The sequence below is a fragment of the Marmota marmota genome, unplaced genomic scaffold (assembly GCF_001458135.2).
Source record: "Marmota marmota marmota unplaced genomic scaffold, marMar, whole genome shotgun sequence".
In the NCBI taxonomy this organism is placed as follows: Eukaryota; Metazoa; Chordata; class Mammalia; order Rodentia; family Sciuridae; genus Marmota; species Marmota marmota.
In genome coordinates, this window is record NW_025999982.1 from 18,876,384 (window position 1) to 18,893,069 (window position 16,686).

At 38.8% G+C, this 16,686-nt stretch overlaps 1 protein-coding gene across 1 annotated transcript in view; it reads right to left on the reverse strand.

Annotated features, from left to right (window-relative positions):
* Pkhd1 (PKHD1 ciliary IPT domain containing fibrocystin/polyductin) overlaps positions 1-16,686 on the reverse strand; it is a 427,258-nt gene that overhangs the window by 394,578 nt on the left and 15,994 nt on the right. Inside the window, exons 7-13 of the mRNA XM_048805732.1 lie at positions 16,496-16,553; positions 14,976-15,046; positions 7,884-7,985; positions 6,976-7,071; positions 4,511-4,652; positions 2,501-2,615; positions 545-823 (exon numbers count right to left, since the gene is read on the reverse strand). Coding sequence (XP_048661689.1) covers positions 545-823; positions 2,501-2,615; positions 4,511-4,652; positions 6,976-7,071; positions 7,884-7,985; positions 14,976-15,046; positions 16,496-16,553 — 863 coding nt within the window. The remainder of the gene's footprint in view (positions 1-544; positions 824-2,500; positions 2,616-4,510; positions 4,653-6,975; positions 7,072-7,883; positions 7,986-14,975; positions 15,047-16,495; positions 16,554-16,686) is intronic.

The window sequence follows — 16,686 nt, forward strand, 5'->3', positions numbered from 1 at the left end:
CTGTCATTTTCTACTTTGTTCTATGGTTATCTATGTGCATGATACTGTTAGACTAGAAGATTTAGAACACAGAGTCCAAATCCATTTGTCTTTGTACATCAAAAAGTGAACAACAAAAAGTACATCAAAGTTTCTCACCAAAAATATGGGGCAAAACTCAAAGACCTACTAAGTAGGACAATCTTTATGAGTAGACTTAGAAAGCACAGCATATCAGGAAATAGGACCTGCATTAGTCAAAAAAACTGGTGTTTCCTGTGTGTGCACTCACATGAGTGTGTGTGTGTGTGTGTGTGTGTGTGTGTGTGTGTTTGAAGGATCTGGAGAATAAGTTTTCAAAAAAAAGACTTACCTGAAACTTAAATTTCTGAAACTAAGTCAATGAGTAAGGTAATCTCAATAATAAAATTGCATTTTTAAGAAAACAGCTTCACAATCTTATCTAGTACATGTCCCAGTATAATTACAACTCAGGTCCCCTCTCCCAGACAGTACTTCTACTAAGCAAGACTTTCCGCTTCGTGGGACTGAAGGAAATGCAGACCTGTATTTCTGGAAGTTTCTGGGCTTGGACTCGGATCTGGTGCTTCTCTCGGAGGTAAGTGGTGACCACATCAGGATTCAGCCAGGTGTTGTGGATCTGGACCCCAATTCTCATTCCCCTGCTGGGGGCTGTCCCATAATGCTCTGCTTCCAGATAGTACTTGGCTCCCCCCAACAGCTCCAACTTGGCTGTCTTCTGTTGCCAGGGCCCTTCATTCCCGTTCTGTTCCCAGGAGTCAAACCAATCAGCAGTGCCAACCCTGACGGAGGCCACTTCCACCTGTGCCCAAATTCACATATCAGGACAAACATGAAGTTTCCAGTCATTTTCTTCTCAAATTTTGGATGTCTGGACAGCTACTAACGTGAGACTTTTGAACCAGTCAGCCCTTCCCAGCAAGCGGGCCACTCACCTCAGCCCTGTGGTTGCTAATGCTCATGCTCCTCCATCTCCTCTCTTTCCCTCTCTCTCCACTTCTCTCTCTTTCTCTCCAGCACTCTCTCTCTCTCTCTCTCTCTCTCTCTCTCTCTCTCTCTCAATAGTATTCAAATGAGGCCAGACAGACCATATTCAAAGCAGGAACAGCCAACCTAACAACACAGGTCTACATGATGCTGTGAAAAAAGTAGTATTAAGCCCTAGAGAAAAAAGTAGTATTAAGCCCTAGAGAAAAAAAGTAGTATTAAGCCTAGAAAGTAGTATTAAGCCCTTAATACTACTTAAAAGTAGTATTAAGCCCTATGGGATTGGTCATACAATCTTTCTTAGCCTCAATTTCCTTATCTGACCTAGAATGACCCAACAACATCACAATCTATGACCTTTCTCTAACCAACTAGCAAATCAATTCCAAATTAAAAGTATGGTGACTCTCTGTCAATAGCACAAGTGAATCTTGGCTGCATTTTTTAATGTTTAAGTTATTTCTCCATATTTTATTTGTACATTATATTTGTCCATAATGGTGGGATTTGTTGTCACATATTTGTACATGCACACAATGTAACAATATAGTTTGGCCAATATCACTCCCCAGTATTTCTCTCCCCTTCTCCCTCTCCTGGTCCCTCTTCTCTACTCCACTGATCTCCCTTTAATTTTTATGAGATTCCCCCCACACCTTTCTTTTCCTTTTTACTCTCTATCTTCCACATATGAGAAAAAAAAAATATGACACTTGACCTTCTAAGTTTGGCTTATTTTGCTTAACATATGTTTTCAAATTCCATCCATTTTCCTGAAGATGGCATAATTTAATTCTTCTTTATGGCTAAATAAAACTCCACTCTCTATATATACCACATTTTCTTTATGTATTTATTCATTAAAGGATATCTAGGCTGGTTTCATAATTTAGCTATTGTGATTTGTACTACTTCTATAAACATGGGTATGCATATCACTATAGTATGCTGATTTAATTCTTTCAGATAAATACCTATGAGTGGTATAGCTGGGTCATATCACATGATGGCTTCATTTGGCTATTTTTTAAAGGCATCTTCACTTCTCCCCCAAAGTTTATGAGGAAATTTCTATATGAGGCTGGTTACATCTCTACCCAAAAGTAGTGGAAAGGCATACATTTTGGAGTCAAACAAATATGATATGTATCCTGAATATACCTCTTATTATCCATGCTTTCTGGGATTGGCCATACAATCTTTCTTAGCCTCAAGTTCCTTATCTGGAAAAATGGAGATAAATATACATATCTCACAGATATACAGTGAAGATTAGAGGTGAACTATGTAAAAACTATAGCAGAATTCCTGGCTTATTGTAAATGCTCAATAAATAATAGATACCATTATATTCAACCACATTCTTTTTCAACAATTAGAGCCCCTGATCATCTCATGGAATATTATAATCACCTTTAGAAATGAGAACTCTGCTTTGACTCTTCCTTTTTTCAAGGGTACAAGAAAAGGAAAATGAGAGGAAGATGAATACCTTAGTCTTTGGTTCCTCTGTCTGACTAAAATGCAAGGAAGCTTGGCTGTCTGCCTGGATCCAGAATGTATAATTATTTGTCTCTGGAGCCACAAAGAACCCACTGAGCCGCGCTCTGTAAAGCAGAAGAACACAGAGTCAAGTGAGAGTAACCAAGGTCTGAATCGCTGAGCCAACATATGGTTGTCCTGGTACTTTGCTTTTCTTTATGGTAATGATGATGAAGATCCTGCCTCTTATGCCACATGATTGTCCAGGGTATTCTAGGAAGAGCCATAAATCTTTCATTATCTCAGTACCTCAGTCTTCACAAGGTCACAAATCCCTCTGTGGTTGTGTCATCACTGAGAATATCACAGCCACAGTTTAGGACCTTATGAAGGCCTAGATGAGAAGAGGGCCTGCTACAGCCAGCATAGGCCATGAACCATGGTGGTAACTCAACCAAAGTAATGTCATCCATATGATCAGAAGTAAAGAGAGACCACCCATCAGAATTTGCTCTGAGATTACCAGAAAACCTCAACACATGCAGAATAATCTCCAAATTAGAAACAATTATGGCCCAAAGAGAAAAATCAATTGAAGGGTCAATAATTTTAAATTAAAAGTCATAAAATGTAACTTTGAAGAAGATCATAGGAAATCTTGTGAAACTTTTTAAAAATAAGACCATTTCAATGAACTGTTTCAAGATAAATTCTAGTGATCTTATTTTAGAGACAGATACAGTTTAAAAACTGATCAAAGCACTTAAATAAATATCAACACTAGTTTTTGCTTATGTTATTATCTAAAAATCAGCAGGTCATCACTATAAAGAAGTTTTAAATCTTTCCTTTAATGTATACATATATTTTTGTCTTTAGAGAGAATTTTATATTTGAAAATAGTTTCCAAAATAATGGTTTTAAAGGGTCACCAATATAACAACATTACCTTATCAATCAATCAATCAATACACCAATATTTAATTTTAAAAAATGAAGAAGAGGGAGAATGGGAAATGATTTACAATCTAGTTTGTGGCTCCTCGAAATGATAGTGAAAGGGACATAACCTACAAGTCCTATCATATGAATCAAAAGATGCATACGAGGTGCTACAATGGACCCCAGGTGATAGCACGTTTCAATGGTAGACTATTGGTTCGTTTCCTAGTCAGTGAGCTCCAAGAAGCATTATTCCACCAACAGTGTTCCTTCCCTCCTTGGCTTCTTCCTTGCCTGGGATTCCCTAGACCAGGAACAACGCCTTTCATTCCACAACTAAGCTGAAATATAAAATGGTAATTCCCCTGAGGAGATCTCAGATGGACTAAAGTTCACATCAGGAGCCACCACTGTCCTCTCTGAGAAGGATTTTTAAGGGATCAGCTGCAAAGGATTAGCTTCTCCAACTACCCTGAGAGTGCACTAAGGAAGCAGTGTCTAAACAATTCTTGAACTTTTCATATTTTTTTAAGATTACTATTGAATGTTGTAAATCTCAGCATTGAAGAAAGTAAAGACTCAAAACACTCAACAGGAAAATCATGATCACAAGCAATAACTATGGCAGTAAACCACATCTTGCAGAGCCCACAAGAGATTGCCCTGCTGTACAGTGGCCATGAGGTGAACTTTCAGCGGTGGATGGCTGCTCCAACAGAACTGCTGCTGCCCAGCCTTTGATCCTTCACAGGCCCAAAGGGAAATTCTTGCATCTTACTTTGGTGTCAACCAGATGTTCACTTTACCTCCACTACATCTGCAGGAGATACTACTCTGCTATCCACCAAGACTGCTTAGCTTGATATTCTAGTGGATTATCATCTCCAAAGCAGATTGTAAGCAGAGTTGTAGAAAATATGAATTTTACATATTGATCACTAGCAGTTGAGAACACTGTCCAGCTCCATTGCTGAATCGGCTGGTGTGATGAGTTCTCCTCCAGAACCTCACTGCCTTAAATTATCTGTATCAGCCTCACAGAAGCTAGTAAAGTACTTCCACCTTTTCTACAACATACCTGAAAGGTTGTCCTTCCATTGACCAAAACCCAAATGGAGAACTGGCATTAGGCATGATCTGCCACCTGTACCCAGGGGTTGCTTCAGTCAGTTCCAAGCCATCAGAAGCATCTCCGACTTCAAAAAGAAGCCCTCGATTGCCTACAAGACATATATTTTTTTTTTCATAATCTTCAGACAGCAACCCTCCCCAAATTGAGAGACTACTGTATTTAAAATTACAGAGTGAAAATGACCCAGGTACTCTCTGTAAAGGTGAGTCGTCTGAGAAGATGGACTAATCAGGTGAGAGGCTCTACAGATACTACAAATGTTCTGGAAAGCAGAAATATTCCTTGGGTAGACTGACACCTCTTGTAAAGAGACACTTGATGGGAAACAGTAAAGGGAGATGCTCTCAGAGGACCAGAGAAGAGTAGGGAGTCCTTTTTAACAGGAGTTCTGGAGAAGAGAACTGAGAAGCAGAACAGACAAATGTTTTGGGTGAGTGAAGGATAACAGGGTGTTGTGTGTTGTGGCATGGCCTGTCTTTGTGCCTCCCAAAGCCTCAAGTGGACCTCAGTGTCTTTAAAGGTCCAGTTCAGCCTGGAAATTCCATTCCATAAAATTCACTTTTCCCAGAAAAATGTTTCAAGTGCTACAACCTCAATGTGTGGAAGTACATTCAGAGCCAATTATGTGGCATACTGCTAATATGTGGCACTTTAAACAATGTACTTATTAATTTATGTTTTATATTAAGTTAAACCTGAGGCCAAAGCAAATGTGTGATCAATATTGGATACTGACTCAGGTCAAGGGTAAACTCTGGACTCGTAGCTGTGGGTTCAGATCCCAGCTCTCCTACTTACTAGCCATGTAGCTTTGAACAAACTGCTTAATGCCTCTCTCCTGTGTCTTCATTTTTTCATGCACCAAAATGGGGCCAATAGAGATGATACCCCAGTAAAAAGGAAGCTGGAAATATATTCAATACAGAGTCCAAAATATAGTAAGTGTTCAGTAGAGATGGCTAGGGTCATTATTATTATTTTAAACTTCTACTGTCGTTCCTCCATAAGATGGAGAGGTAGGTAAGGGATAAGCAGAAAATTGAGAATATTTTAATAATGTTACCTTAACCCAGGGTTTCTCAACCTCAGCACTGTTGACATTTAGGTCTGGGTTACTCTGTAGGGGCTGTCCTGTGCACCACAGGATGCTAATCAACAGCCCTGGCCTCTATCTACCTGATGCCAGTATCATTACCACCATCCCAAAGTAAAACAGCTAAAATTCCTTCAGACATTGCCAAATGTCCCCTAGAGGCAGAATCCACCACACTTCGTGGTGGAAAAACACTTCTTTGCATAGTAGCTTGCCCTACTTCCATAGCAGAAACTTCAAAAGCATTTCATAAAGGACACTACTGTCAAAAATAGCTGCTTTCAGGAAATTACCCTACCACTATCCAAGTAGCTAAAGCGGGAAACGCTCAACGAGGGAGCAGGCTATATATTTCCTGACACAGGAAACACACGTTCTCTCAATTACTTGTTTTAATAGTTTTGTTTCCTTGAATGGGAGCTTTCCTTAAGTAAAAACTGTGGATCTGGGAACTGGAGAATTCTCAAGCCAAAGCTTTGCATGCATTTTCACACCTGAATGGCCTTTCTTTAGAAAGTTTTCCTCCCCTGCGGGGCAACTCTCCTTCCAAGTACTGAGCCTCTAGAGTTGACTCTCACTGCATCTAGTCTAATCATTAGGTCAGGCGCTGTGCACAGATGTGCAGCCTGTGTTTCTGGGCTGGGTAACATGCCAACCACCTTTAGTCCCCAACTACACTTCAGCCTCCAATACTAATGTTTAGCAGAAAAGTGCTTGCAGCTATGAGACTGAAGCTTTCAACAGAGGAGGACAGGTGGCACCTGCTACTTTGCCTCCTCTGTGCCTACCCACTGCAGGCCTCTGCTAGTGGCAATGTTATGATACAACCCTATTTTTGAAAGGAGCAGACAGATGCCCACAGGGGAGAAAAACAACATTTAAATGCACCCCATTGTGTCCAACTCTCCTGTCTTATCTAATAGTACTCTTATGAGCACAGAAGAGCACACTCCACTGCTCCTATCTTCTTAGATAAAGAACAAGCAACTGACCCCTCAGATGCAGGGAGGCAGTTTTGGAGATTCCTTCAGCAGCTCGTGTCTGCATGGTAGTTATGCTGTCAGGATCATGGTCTCTGCTGAACTCTGCTGGCTACACATTGACTGGGGCTGGGAGTGCAATGTCACGAAGCAACTGAATAAAGCTCAGAGCCTCCCTGATATGAAAGCTTTGAAATAGTATCATAGACTGGGAGCTCACTGAGCTAACCAGCCAAGCAGCTGAGACAGAATTCAAACATGTTTGTTCCTATTCTCCAGACCCTTGTGACTAAGCACTTAACTGGAGAGTTCTTTGAACAGCCTGGAGACTTTCTTACCTGCCTGAGGAGCAGTGAGCCTTGCCCCCTTTCCTGGAGCCTGGGTGGTGCACTCAATCTTCCTGGGAGACACGTGTCTAATATCACATGGAATGCCTAAGGAGAATTTTTTTAAATATTTCATACATATAAATACACATGTAGATCTATAGATAGAGAAATACACCAATTTGATGGTAGGACCACACTGAAGTGAACAGGGTCCTACCTAAGCCAAAGGGCTAGATGTGGATAGAATACCAACAGTTGTCATCCAACTGAAGGAGGCCAGGCAATAAAGAGTGCAGAGCCATAGAGCCTAGGGCAGCTTGTGGTCACCAGAAAGAAAACCACACCATGTAATGCTATTCACTGGGAATGTGCTGCTGAACCACTAGGCTAAGCCAGGAGGGTAAGTGTGATGTCAATGTGTGGGGACACTGTCCTGTATCCTACATATCACCGACCAGAAGAGCAGACCACCTGGCAGAACCAATGGTTCCAGACAGGTACCATAACAGAGTTTCCAAAGGCTATTCCAGAGGAGTCTGCAGAGCCAGTGCCCACCTACTCCTGGTAAGGAGGGCAAGTGAGGAAAGGGCTTGCTTTTTAGTAGAAGTAGACCTCTGTGAAGAGGCAACTGTATCTTTTTCTTCTCTTCACCCCCCAAGATGGGGACACCTGAGGAAATTGCCCATGCATTTTAAGTGTGTCTGTAGGACATCCTGTTCCCGTAACCCATTGGCAAAGCAACAGGACCAAAAGACCACCAGGTCACAACCAAACACCAGTAAAAGACCTTAGTGACATGAAACGATAGAAAAGGCAAAGACTGCTTTTCTTCACAGCCCCCCAGGCCATAAAGAGATATGTAAGCTCCTACAGCGTTTGAAACCGTGAACTATTTTCAGCTATCCCAACATAGTTACCGGCTATGGTAACCTGGGCAGAATTGTCAAAAAAGTCTCCCATAATTGTGATATCTGTTCTTCCCCCATGGCTCCCAGTTTCTGGAAACACAGATAGGATTTCTGCAAGAAATTAAAAAAAGAAAAAAGTAAGCTTCCAAATATAGATCAGGATATGACCCAGATAATCATATAATAATAGAAGTTATCATAATTTATTTTCTATTCTAACTTTCCAAGTCCAGCATCCGTTGAAATTTTTTTCTATTAATAATCATTTTTTAAATGCACATAACCAGAAAGACTGTAAATATATATTATACCAATCAATATCGGAAATGGAGGGGATATGCAGAATCACTCATCATATCAGGAAAATCTTCTATATACCATGATGCTTTCTTAGGAAATCTGTCTCTCAGCTTCAAGGACTTTATTTACAAGTCAGGAACAGCAGTTTACACCATCTGGAGGAGTCAACTTTGGTTGCACTGGGCAAGAATTTGAGTCACCCATGTGAATCTGTGATGTGCTCTAAGCAGAAGAACGAGTTACTCAGTCTTGCTGCCCCTGCTGCAGGCTCCCCTCTGTGTGCTCACCCCCTCAAGCTGTTCCCAGTTGTTTGGGTCCTCTACAGCAATATGCCACATATCCCCACTTCACCTCATCCTTTCCTCTCCTATTATGACACTTTGCTCAAATTTCATTCCCTCTAGGGGAAAGTGGAGCTGCGTTCTCGGATAAGATGAAGGAGGGGGCTAATCATAAATAGCTGCCACTTCAAAATATGAATTCAATGAGAGTATTTCATAGTGCTTTTGCCCATGAGACAAAGCAGAGGAGGTATTCGGGGCAAAAAAATGATCTCCAACACTCAAATATAAAAATGAATGTGTTAGCGGGCTATGGTGGAGTACACCTGTAATCTCAGCTACTTGGAAGGCTGAGGTAGAAGAATCACAAGTTGAAGAACAGTCTGGGAAACTTAATAAGATCCTGTTAAAAGACAAAACAAGTATTTTGGGAGACACATGTCTAATATCACATGGAATATCTAAGGAGAATTTTTTTATATTTCATACATATAAATATTCATGTAGATCTATAAATAGAGAAATATATTAATATGATGGCAGGACCACACTGAAGTGAACAGGGTCCTACCCTAAGCCAAACGGCTAGATGTGGATAGAATACCAACTGTTGTCATCCAACTGAAGGAGGCCAGGCAATAAAGAGTGCAGAGCCATAGAGCCTAGGGCAATTCGTGGTCACCAGAAAGAAAGCCACACCATGCAATGCCATTCACTGGGAATGTGCTGCTGAACCACTGGGCTGAGCTGGGAGGGTAAGTGTGATGTGAGTGTGTGGGGACACCGTACTGCATCCTGGATGTCACCGACCAGAGAAGCAGATCACCTGGCAGAACAAATGGTTCCTACATGTTCCCTCCATTTCCAATATTCTAACAATAACCTCCCCCTTTTTATACACTTTTTATCACATTTTATCAGTATAAGATATTGGATATTGGAATTGGGTATTGGAATTTTCTGGCTAGCTACATGAAAAGATTAACATATTCTTTCTTCTTTATCTTTTTGTTGTTTTTGTTGTTTTCATGTTTTTGTTTTGTTTTTGTACCAGGGATTGAACTCAGGGGCATTCAACCACTGAACCATATCCTGAGCCCTCTTTTTGTATTTTATTTAGAGACAGGGTTTCACTGAGTTAAGTACCTTGCCGTTGCTGAGGCTGACTTTAACTTTCAATCATCTGGTCTCAGCCTCCCGAGCTGCTGGGATTACAAGCATGCACCATCATGCCCAGCTTGTTTCATTTTTTAATGGGATCTTATTAAGTTGCCCAGAATGCTCTTCAACTTGTGGTTCTTCTTCCTCAGCCTCCCAAGTAGCTGAGATTACAGGAGCACTCCACCATACTCCACTAACACATTCTTTTGATATGCATTCAAAATTACACAGACCACAGACAAAATCAACTTAGGAAGTTCTTAAACTTTTAACAAAGTTGATATTTGGTGAACTTTTCAACATTCACAGAACAACTAATTTATAGCATAAGGATACAAAGATAAACATAACACAGTTTCTCTCTTCCAGGAGGTCATTATGTTAGGATAGAGAAGGTATCAAAGAGTAAAATTATAGTCATTTTGCTTAGCAAAACTAGAGAAAGTATATGAAGTGCAGAGAAGTTTAGGGATGGAGGGAGGGTACAAAATTTCTAGAGATGACATATGAACTGAATTTTTTTTTTTTTTTGGATACTGGGAATTTAACCCAAGGGCACTTAACAACTGAGCCACATCCCCAACACTTTTTGAAAATATTTTACTTAGAGACAAGGTCTTGCTAAATTGTTTAGGGTCTCACTAAGTTGCTGAGGCTGGCTCTGAACTTGGGATCATCCTGTCTCAGCCTCCCGAGTCTCTGGGATTAAAGGCATGTGCCATTATGAATCTGAACTGAATCTTAAAGGATGAATCAGAACTGACCAAGTGAAGGTGAGAAAGGACACTGAAAGCAAATGATAGTCTAAATATGGAGAAGAAATGCACAGTGTCTCCAAATGTTGCTGGAACATACATGGAGAAATGGAGCTGTAGAAGCAGATCAGCCATGGACAGAAGCCTGGATCATTTCTTTTTTTCTTTTTTTTTTTTAGAGAGAGAGAGAAAGAGAAAGAGAATTTTTTAATATTTATTTTTTTAGTTCTCAGCGGACACAACATCTTTGTTTGTATATGGTGCTGAGGATTGAACCCGGGCCGCATGCCTGGATCATTTCTTGTAGGGGATAAGACCCCTTATAGACAGCATGCAAGAAAGAAGCATCAGATACGTGCTAGAAATGTAGTGTAGAGTAGGTGTGTTTATGTAGAGTATAGATCAACAAGGGACAAAGGTCAGAGCAAGGGCCATTTAGAAACCATTTCAGCATAGTCTGTAACAAGAGATGATGAAGCCAGATTTAGACAGTAGTTGTGGAGATAAAGTGAATATATCACAACCAAGAAACATGGGAAGTGAAACTGGGAGAAATTAGCAATTGAATGGACATGGAAATGAGAGGGGGAAGGAAATCTTAGATGAAGTCCAAGATTCTTGCTCATCAATTTCTTTGGATAATTTTTGGAGTTAGAATAACAACTATTTTATAGGTTGTTATAAACACATTGTTCATTTTATAGGTGTTTAATTGAGACTTAGAAAGATTATTGGCTTAATAAGCTAGACTAGTGATTGAATGTGCTCATCCTGGGGCTCTGTGGGGTTGGCCATCTCTGCTCTCCCCCCAACCTCTTTGGCTATGAAAAAGTTCTGGCCTGAGTGTCCTGATTCCAAGAGATTTTAACCCTGGAAATACAAAATAGCTGTGTTATCAGACATTCTTCCAATCTATCCAGCGTGCCAGGGTTCACGGTGATTGCAGATTCACAGAGAAGATTGGGGTGGGGTGACAAGGAGAGCAATCTTCCAAGAACATATTGATTATGTGCATAGCATTTAGAATTGTCTACCTTAAAGAAAAGAAAATATTTGAGAATGAATCTAACAAAACAGGTGAAAGACCTCTACAATAAAAACTACAGAACACTAAAGAAAGCAACTGTAAAAGATCTTAGAAATGGAAAGTTTTCCCATGTTCTTGAATAGGAAGAATTAATATTGTTAAAATAGCCATACTACCAAAAGCACTATACAGATTTAATGCAAGTCTTATTAAGGTTCTGATGACATTCTTCATAGAAACATAAAGAGCAGTCATGAAATTCATTTGGAAAAATAAGAGAGCCAGAATAGCCAAAGCAATCCTCAGCAAGGAGTAAAGCAGGAAGCATCACAATTCCAGATGTTACATTATATTACAGAGCTATAGTAACAAAAACAGCATCGTATTGGCACCAAAACAGACATGAAGACCAATGGCACAGAACAGAAGACAAATAGACAAACCCATGCAAATACAATTATCTCATACTTGACAAAGACATCATAAACATACATTGGAGAAAAGATAGCTTCAACAAATGATGCTAGGAAAACTGAAAATCTATATGTGATAAAATGAAATTAGACCCTATCTCTCACCCTGCACAAAACTCCACTCAAAGTGAGTCAAGAACTTAGGCATTAGATAAGAGACCCAGTGCCGACTAGAAAAAAAAAAAAGTAGGCTCAAATCTTTATTATGTCAGCTTAGGACCTAAATTCTTCAACAAGACTCCTAAAGAGCAAGAAGTAAAAACAAGAATCGGTAAATGGGATCCTATCAAACTAAAAAGCTTCTTCACAGCAAAGGAAACAATCAAGAATGTGAACAGAGAGCCTACAGAATGGGAGAAAATCTTTGCCACCTGTACCTCAGATAGAGCATTAATCTCCAGAATACATAAAGAAAAACTTAACACCAAAAACCCAAAATAACCCAATCTATAAATGGGCAAAGGAACTGAACAGGTACTTCACAGAAGAAGAAATATGAATGGTCAACAAATATATGAAAAAAATGTTCAACATCACTAGCAATTAGAGAAATTCAAATTAAAACTACACTGAGATTTCATCTCACTTTAGTCAGAATGGTAATTATCAAGAAAACAGATAAAAATAAATGTTGGCGAGGATGTGGGGAAGAAATTACACTCATACATTGCTGGTGGGACTGCAAATTGGTGCAATCATTCTGGAAAGCAGTATAGAGATTCCTCAGAAAACTTGGATTGGAACCATCATTTTACCCAGTTATCCCACTCCTCAATTTACACCCAAAGGTTTTAAAATCATCATACTACAGTAACCTAGCCATATCAATGTTTATAGCAGCTCATTTCACAATAGCTAAGCAATGGACCCAACCTAGGTGCTCTTCAAAGTTTGAGTTAATAAAGAAATGTGGTACATATATACAACGAATATTACTCGGCCCATAAAGAAGAATGAAATAATGGCATTTGTTGGTAAATGGATGGAACTGTAGACTATCATGCTAAGTAAAAAAGCTAATACCCCAAAACCAAAATCTGAATATTCTCTCTGATATGCAGATGCTGATTCACAACATATGGGGAAGGGGGAATGGAAGTTCACCAGATTGGATGATGGGGGTAGGAATGGGAAAGACAGTAGAATGAATCAGACATAACTTTTTTATGTTCATATATAAATATATAAATATGAACCAGTGTAACTCCACATCAAATACAACCACAAGAATGGGAAGTTACACTCCATGTATGTATGATATGCCAAAATGCATTCTACTGTCATATATAATTAAAAAGAACAAATAAAAAAAGATTTGGAATTATCTGCATTTTTTAGCACTTGAACTTTCTGATAAATTACTTTGACTCTTTCCATCTGTATTCTCATCTGAAAAATGTAATTAATGCTACCCATCTCATAGTTAATGAATTTAGTTAATAAAATAGATATTGAGGTTGTATGTAAAACCCTCAGCAAGGGACTGACATTCTTGTTTATGTTGTCACTGTAAATATCACCTTGGGTGCTTCTTCAAATTCACCCTCAAACATGCTAATTGTGTTGTTAAAAGAAAAGGAAAAGCAAGGTTAAAATTCAGCAAGTAGAGGAGAGACCATTAGGGTAGAAGAAAGATATCAGGGGCAGAGAGGAGAGAAGGGCAAGAGGAGGAGTGAAATTGATGCATTATGTTATATGAATATACAAATATGCTGCAATGAAACCCACTATTCTCTGTAACTAATGTGCAAACATTTTAAATATTAAATTAAAGTGAATGGCATTTTTCCTATGACCTGTGAAATATCATGCACTTTGGGGGTTTTGTATTGTTGTTGAGACAGGGTCTCACTATGTTGCCCAGGCTAGTCTCAAACTCCTGGACTCAAAGGATTCTCCTGCCTAAGTCTACCAAGTGGTAGGACTACAGGCATGGGCCACCAAGCCCAGCTTGCAACTGTAGATATTGATTGCTTCCTGGAATATGAACTCACTTAGACATACCTGCAATGACTTTGTGATTGTATCAAATCCTAGAATCTAGGTATTCTTCTTTAGCAACTGACTTTGTACTACTTATCTGAGTTCACAATTTTATGCAACTTTCTAATTTTCAACATTCATTTTCTAGTGTGAGGGTTTACTCATGGATGGAATGCAATAGCTTAACATCAATTTCAGCAAATTATAAGTTATTCAGTGAACTCTCAGAGATGGGCTATCAGAGTAACTGGAAGAATATGCTCTTAGATGTTTAAATGCTATCTCTTTTCTGTAATTTTTCAGAACATAGAACAAGTCATGACTTTCCTTTTTTTCATTCAACTTGAATCTATCAATTTTGTATAGAAGTTTATGATCCAGCCTTTTTTAATGTGCATCACAAGCCACATAACAATATTGATCAACAACAGATCACATCTGTGAAAGTGGCCCCATAAAATTTTAATGGAGCTGACAAGGTCTTATCATCTAGTGATGTGGCAGCTCTTGTAGGAATATAGCACACAATACATGACTCATATGTTTGCAGTGATGCAGATGTAAATGAACCTACTGCACTGCCAGTCCTCTAAAATATGGCACATACAATTATGGGCCACACTGGATAATAACAATAATGAATGATAATAATAATAAGTGATATATGATAATAATAATGATAATGAATGGTGGCTTTACTAGTTTGTGTATTTACTATGCCATACTTTTCATTGTTATTTTAGAATGTACTTCTACTTATAAAACAAAAAAAATTATGTAAAACAGCCTGCTTGGCTACACTGGCAGCAGCCTCCTACAACTCACACTCAGCTCATCTCTTGATTAGTTCAAGAAGCCACCCTGAGTGAGTGATCTATCCCTGTGGTGCATTCGGTTTGTATGTGGTTCATACAAACATGAATTGCCTAGTGAGGCATTTCTATAGCAATGCATGACTGCAGAAACTAAAGCTGACATTGATAGAAGCAAATCTCAAACAAAACCAAAGAACTATCTGTGATAACAGGGACAGCTTCAGGTATTAATGGTCACAGAGAAATTGCCAGAAGAAAGAGGCATCAAGGAAGGGATGAGGCTTACAAGATGCAGGGACACAGTACCTGAGTGTGTCTGGTATAGGAAGAGCTCCTGTTTAGCACTGATCAGCCAGGCACTTTTGTGCACCACTGACCTGCAAAAGAAAAAAAAAAGAAATTCTGTTTTTTTTAATAAAACATCATCTGAGATTATACTTATTCAATTGGCTGCCTTAGGAAGACTATGGACAAACTCCATGACCGCAAGAACATTTTGGATATCAGTTCCCTTTAAGTTATGTAAAATATGTAAAGCATGATATGTTAACCTCAGACACACACAAATTTACAAACTTCTGCAAATAAAGATATATGCAAATACATAGAAGGGTCTGGAAAGATTCCAAATAACTGAAACCAGGACTTACCTCCAAAAGAGAATAAATTGTTAAAGGTTTCAAAAAGTCTTGACTGAACTGGGCATGATAGCAACACCTATAATCCCAGCAGCTCGGGAGGCTGAGGCAGGAGGCTTGTAAATTCAAAGTCAACCTCAGCAACTTCACAAGGCACTAAGCAACTCAGTGAGACCCTGCTTTTAAATAAAATATATAAAGGGCTGGGGATGTGAGTAAGTGGTTAAGTGCCCCTCGGTTCAATACCTTGGAACAAAAATTAAAAAGAAAAGAAACAAACAAACATACATACACACATCTGAGATTTAGAATGTATTAAACTGTAATTAAAGGGTTTTTTTTGGAGGGTGCCGTTTGTTTTGTTTTTGTTTTGTTGTCTTTTAGTAAAGTCTTGCTTTAGCTTAAACAAAATAGTTCAAAAACTTAGGGGAGGGCACAAAAAAAATAAAATAAAATAAACACACAAGAACAATACGGGTCAATTTTGTTTTCTAATCTATAAAATTAGTGTATGAGAATAAGAACTCCTTCAAAAAGTGTCACAAGCATTAAATGACAAATGTGAAGGGGCCCAGTACTGTGCTGGCCTATGGTAGATATCAGAGAGACTCTAGATGTGTTCTTGGGACAAAGTGAGAGAAAAAGAAGAAAAAAATTTCATACTTGGGGCTGTGTATCTATAGGTAACATGTCACTATCATCACAATTAATTTAATATTATCTAGATGATATACTTTTAAAGGAGTACCTAGCAAATCATATGGCATCAAAACATGAAGTAAGACCTACAGAAATCCAGAATCATAATTTCTCTCTCCAAAGCTGATGGTATTTGGACTCTTTCCTTCTTGAAGAAGGAAAGGAAATGCACAAAGCATTTCATGAAACTGTATCCCACATAAGGCATGTGGGACAAGTTTAGATCTACAAAATTTAGGGATTACCTAAGAGGTAATTCCCAAAACTCTATACCACCATGACATTGAAATAGGTACAATGCCTCTAGATTAGGCATAGGATGCAATTATGCTCATCCAAGTCAAAGAAATCATTATGCTATTTCATTATACTGTTCTGTTTATGTATGGTTGAAATTTTCCATTATAAAAGGTTAAAAAAAAAGAAAGGAAGATGAGAGAATCAGGCAGTATAAGATGACGACAAACTTGCCTACTCCCGGTTACTTACTTTCCTTTGTTAAACACTGAGAAACTAACATTCTGGGAGCCTGAAACACAAAGGAACAGACATTAGTACAGGGATCTGCATGAATCTCCTGGGCTGTTGCTACCATAAACCCAAAGACTCCAAAGTCATCAAATTACCACCCAAACCTGTTATTTTTTTTTTTTTTTTTTTTTTTTTCAGTAGATCTTCAT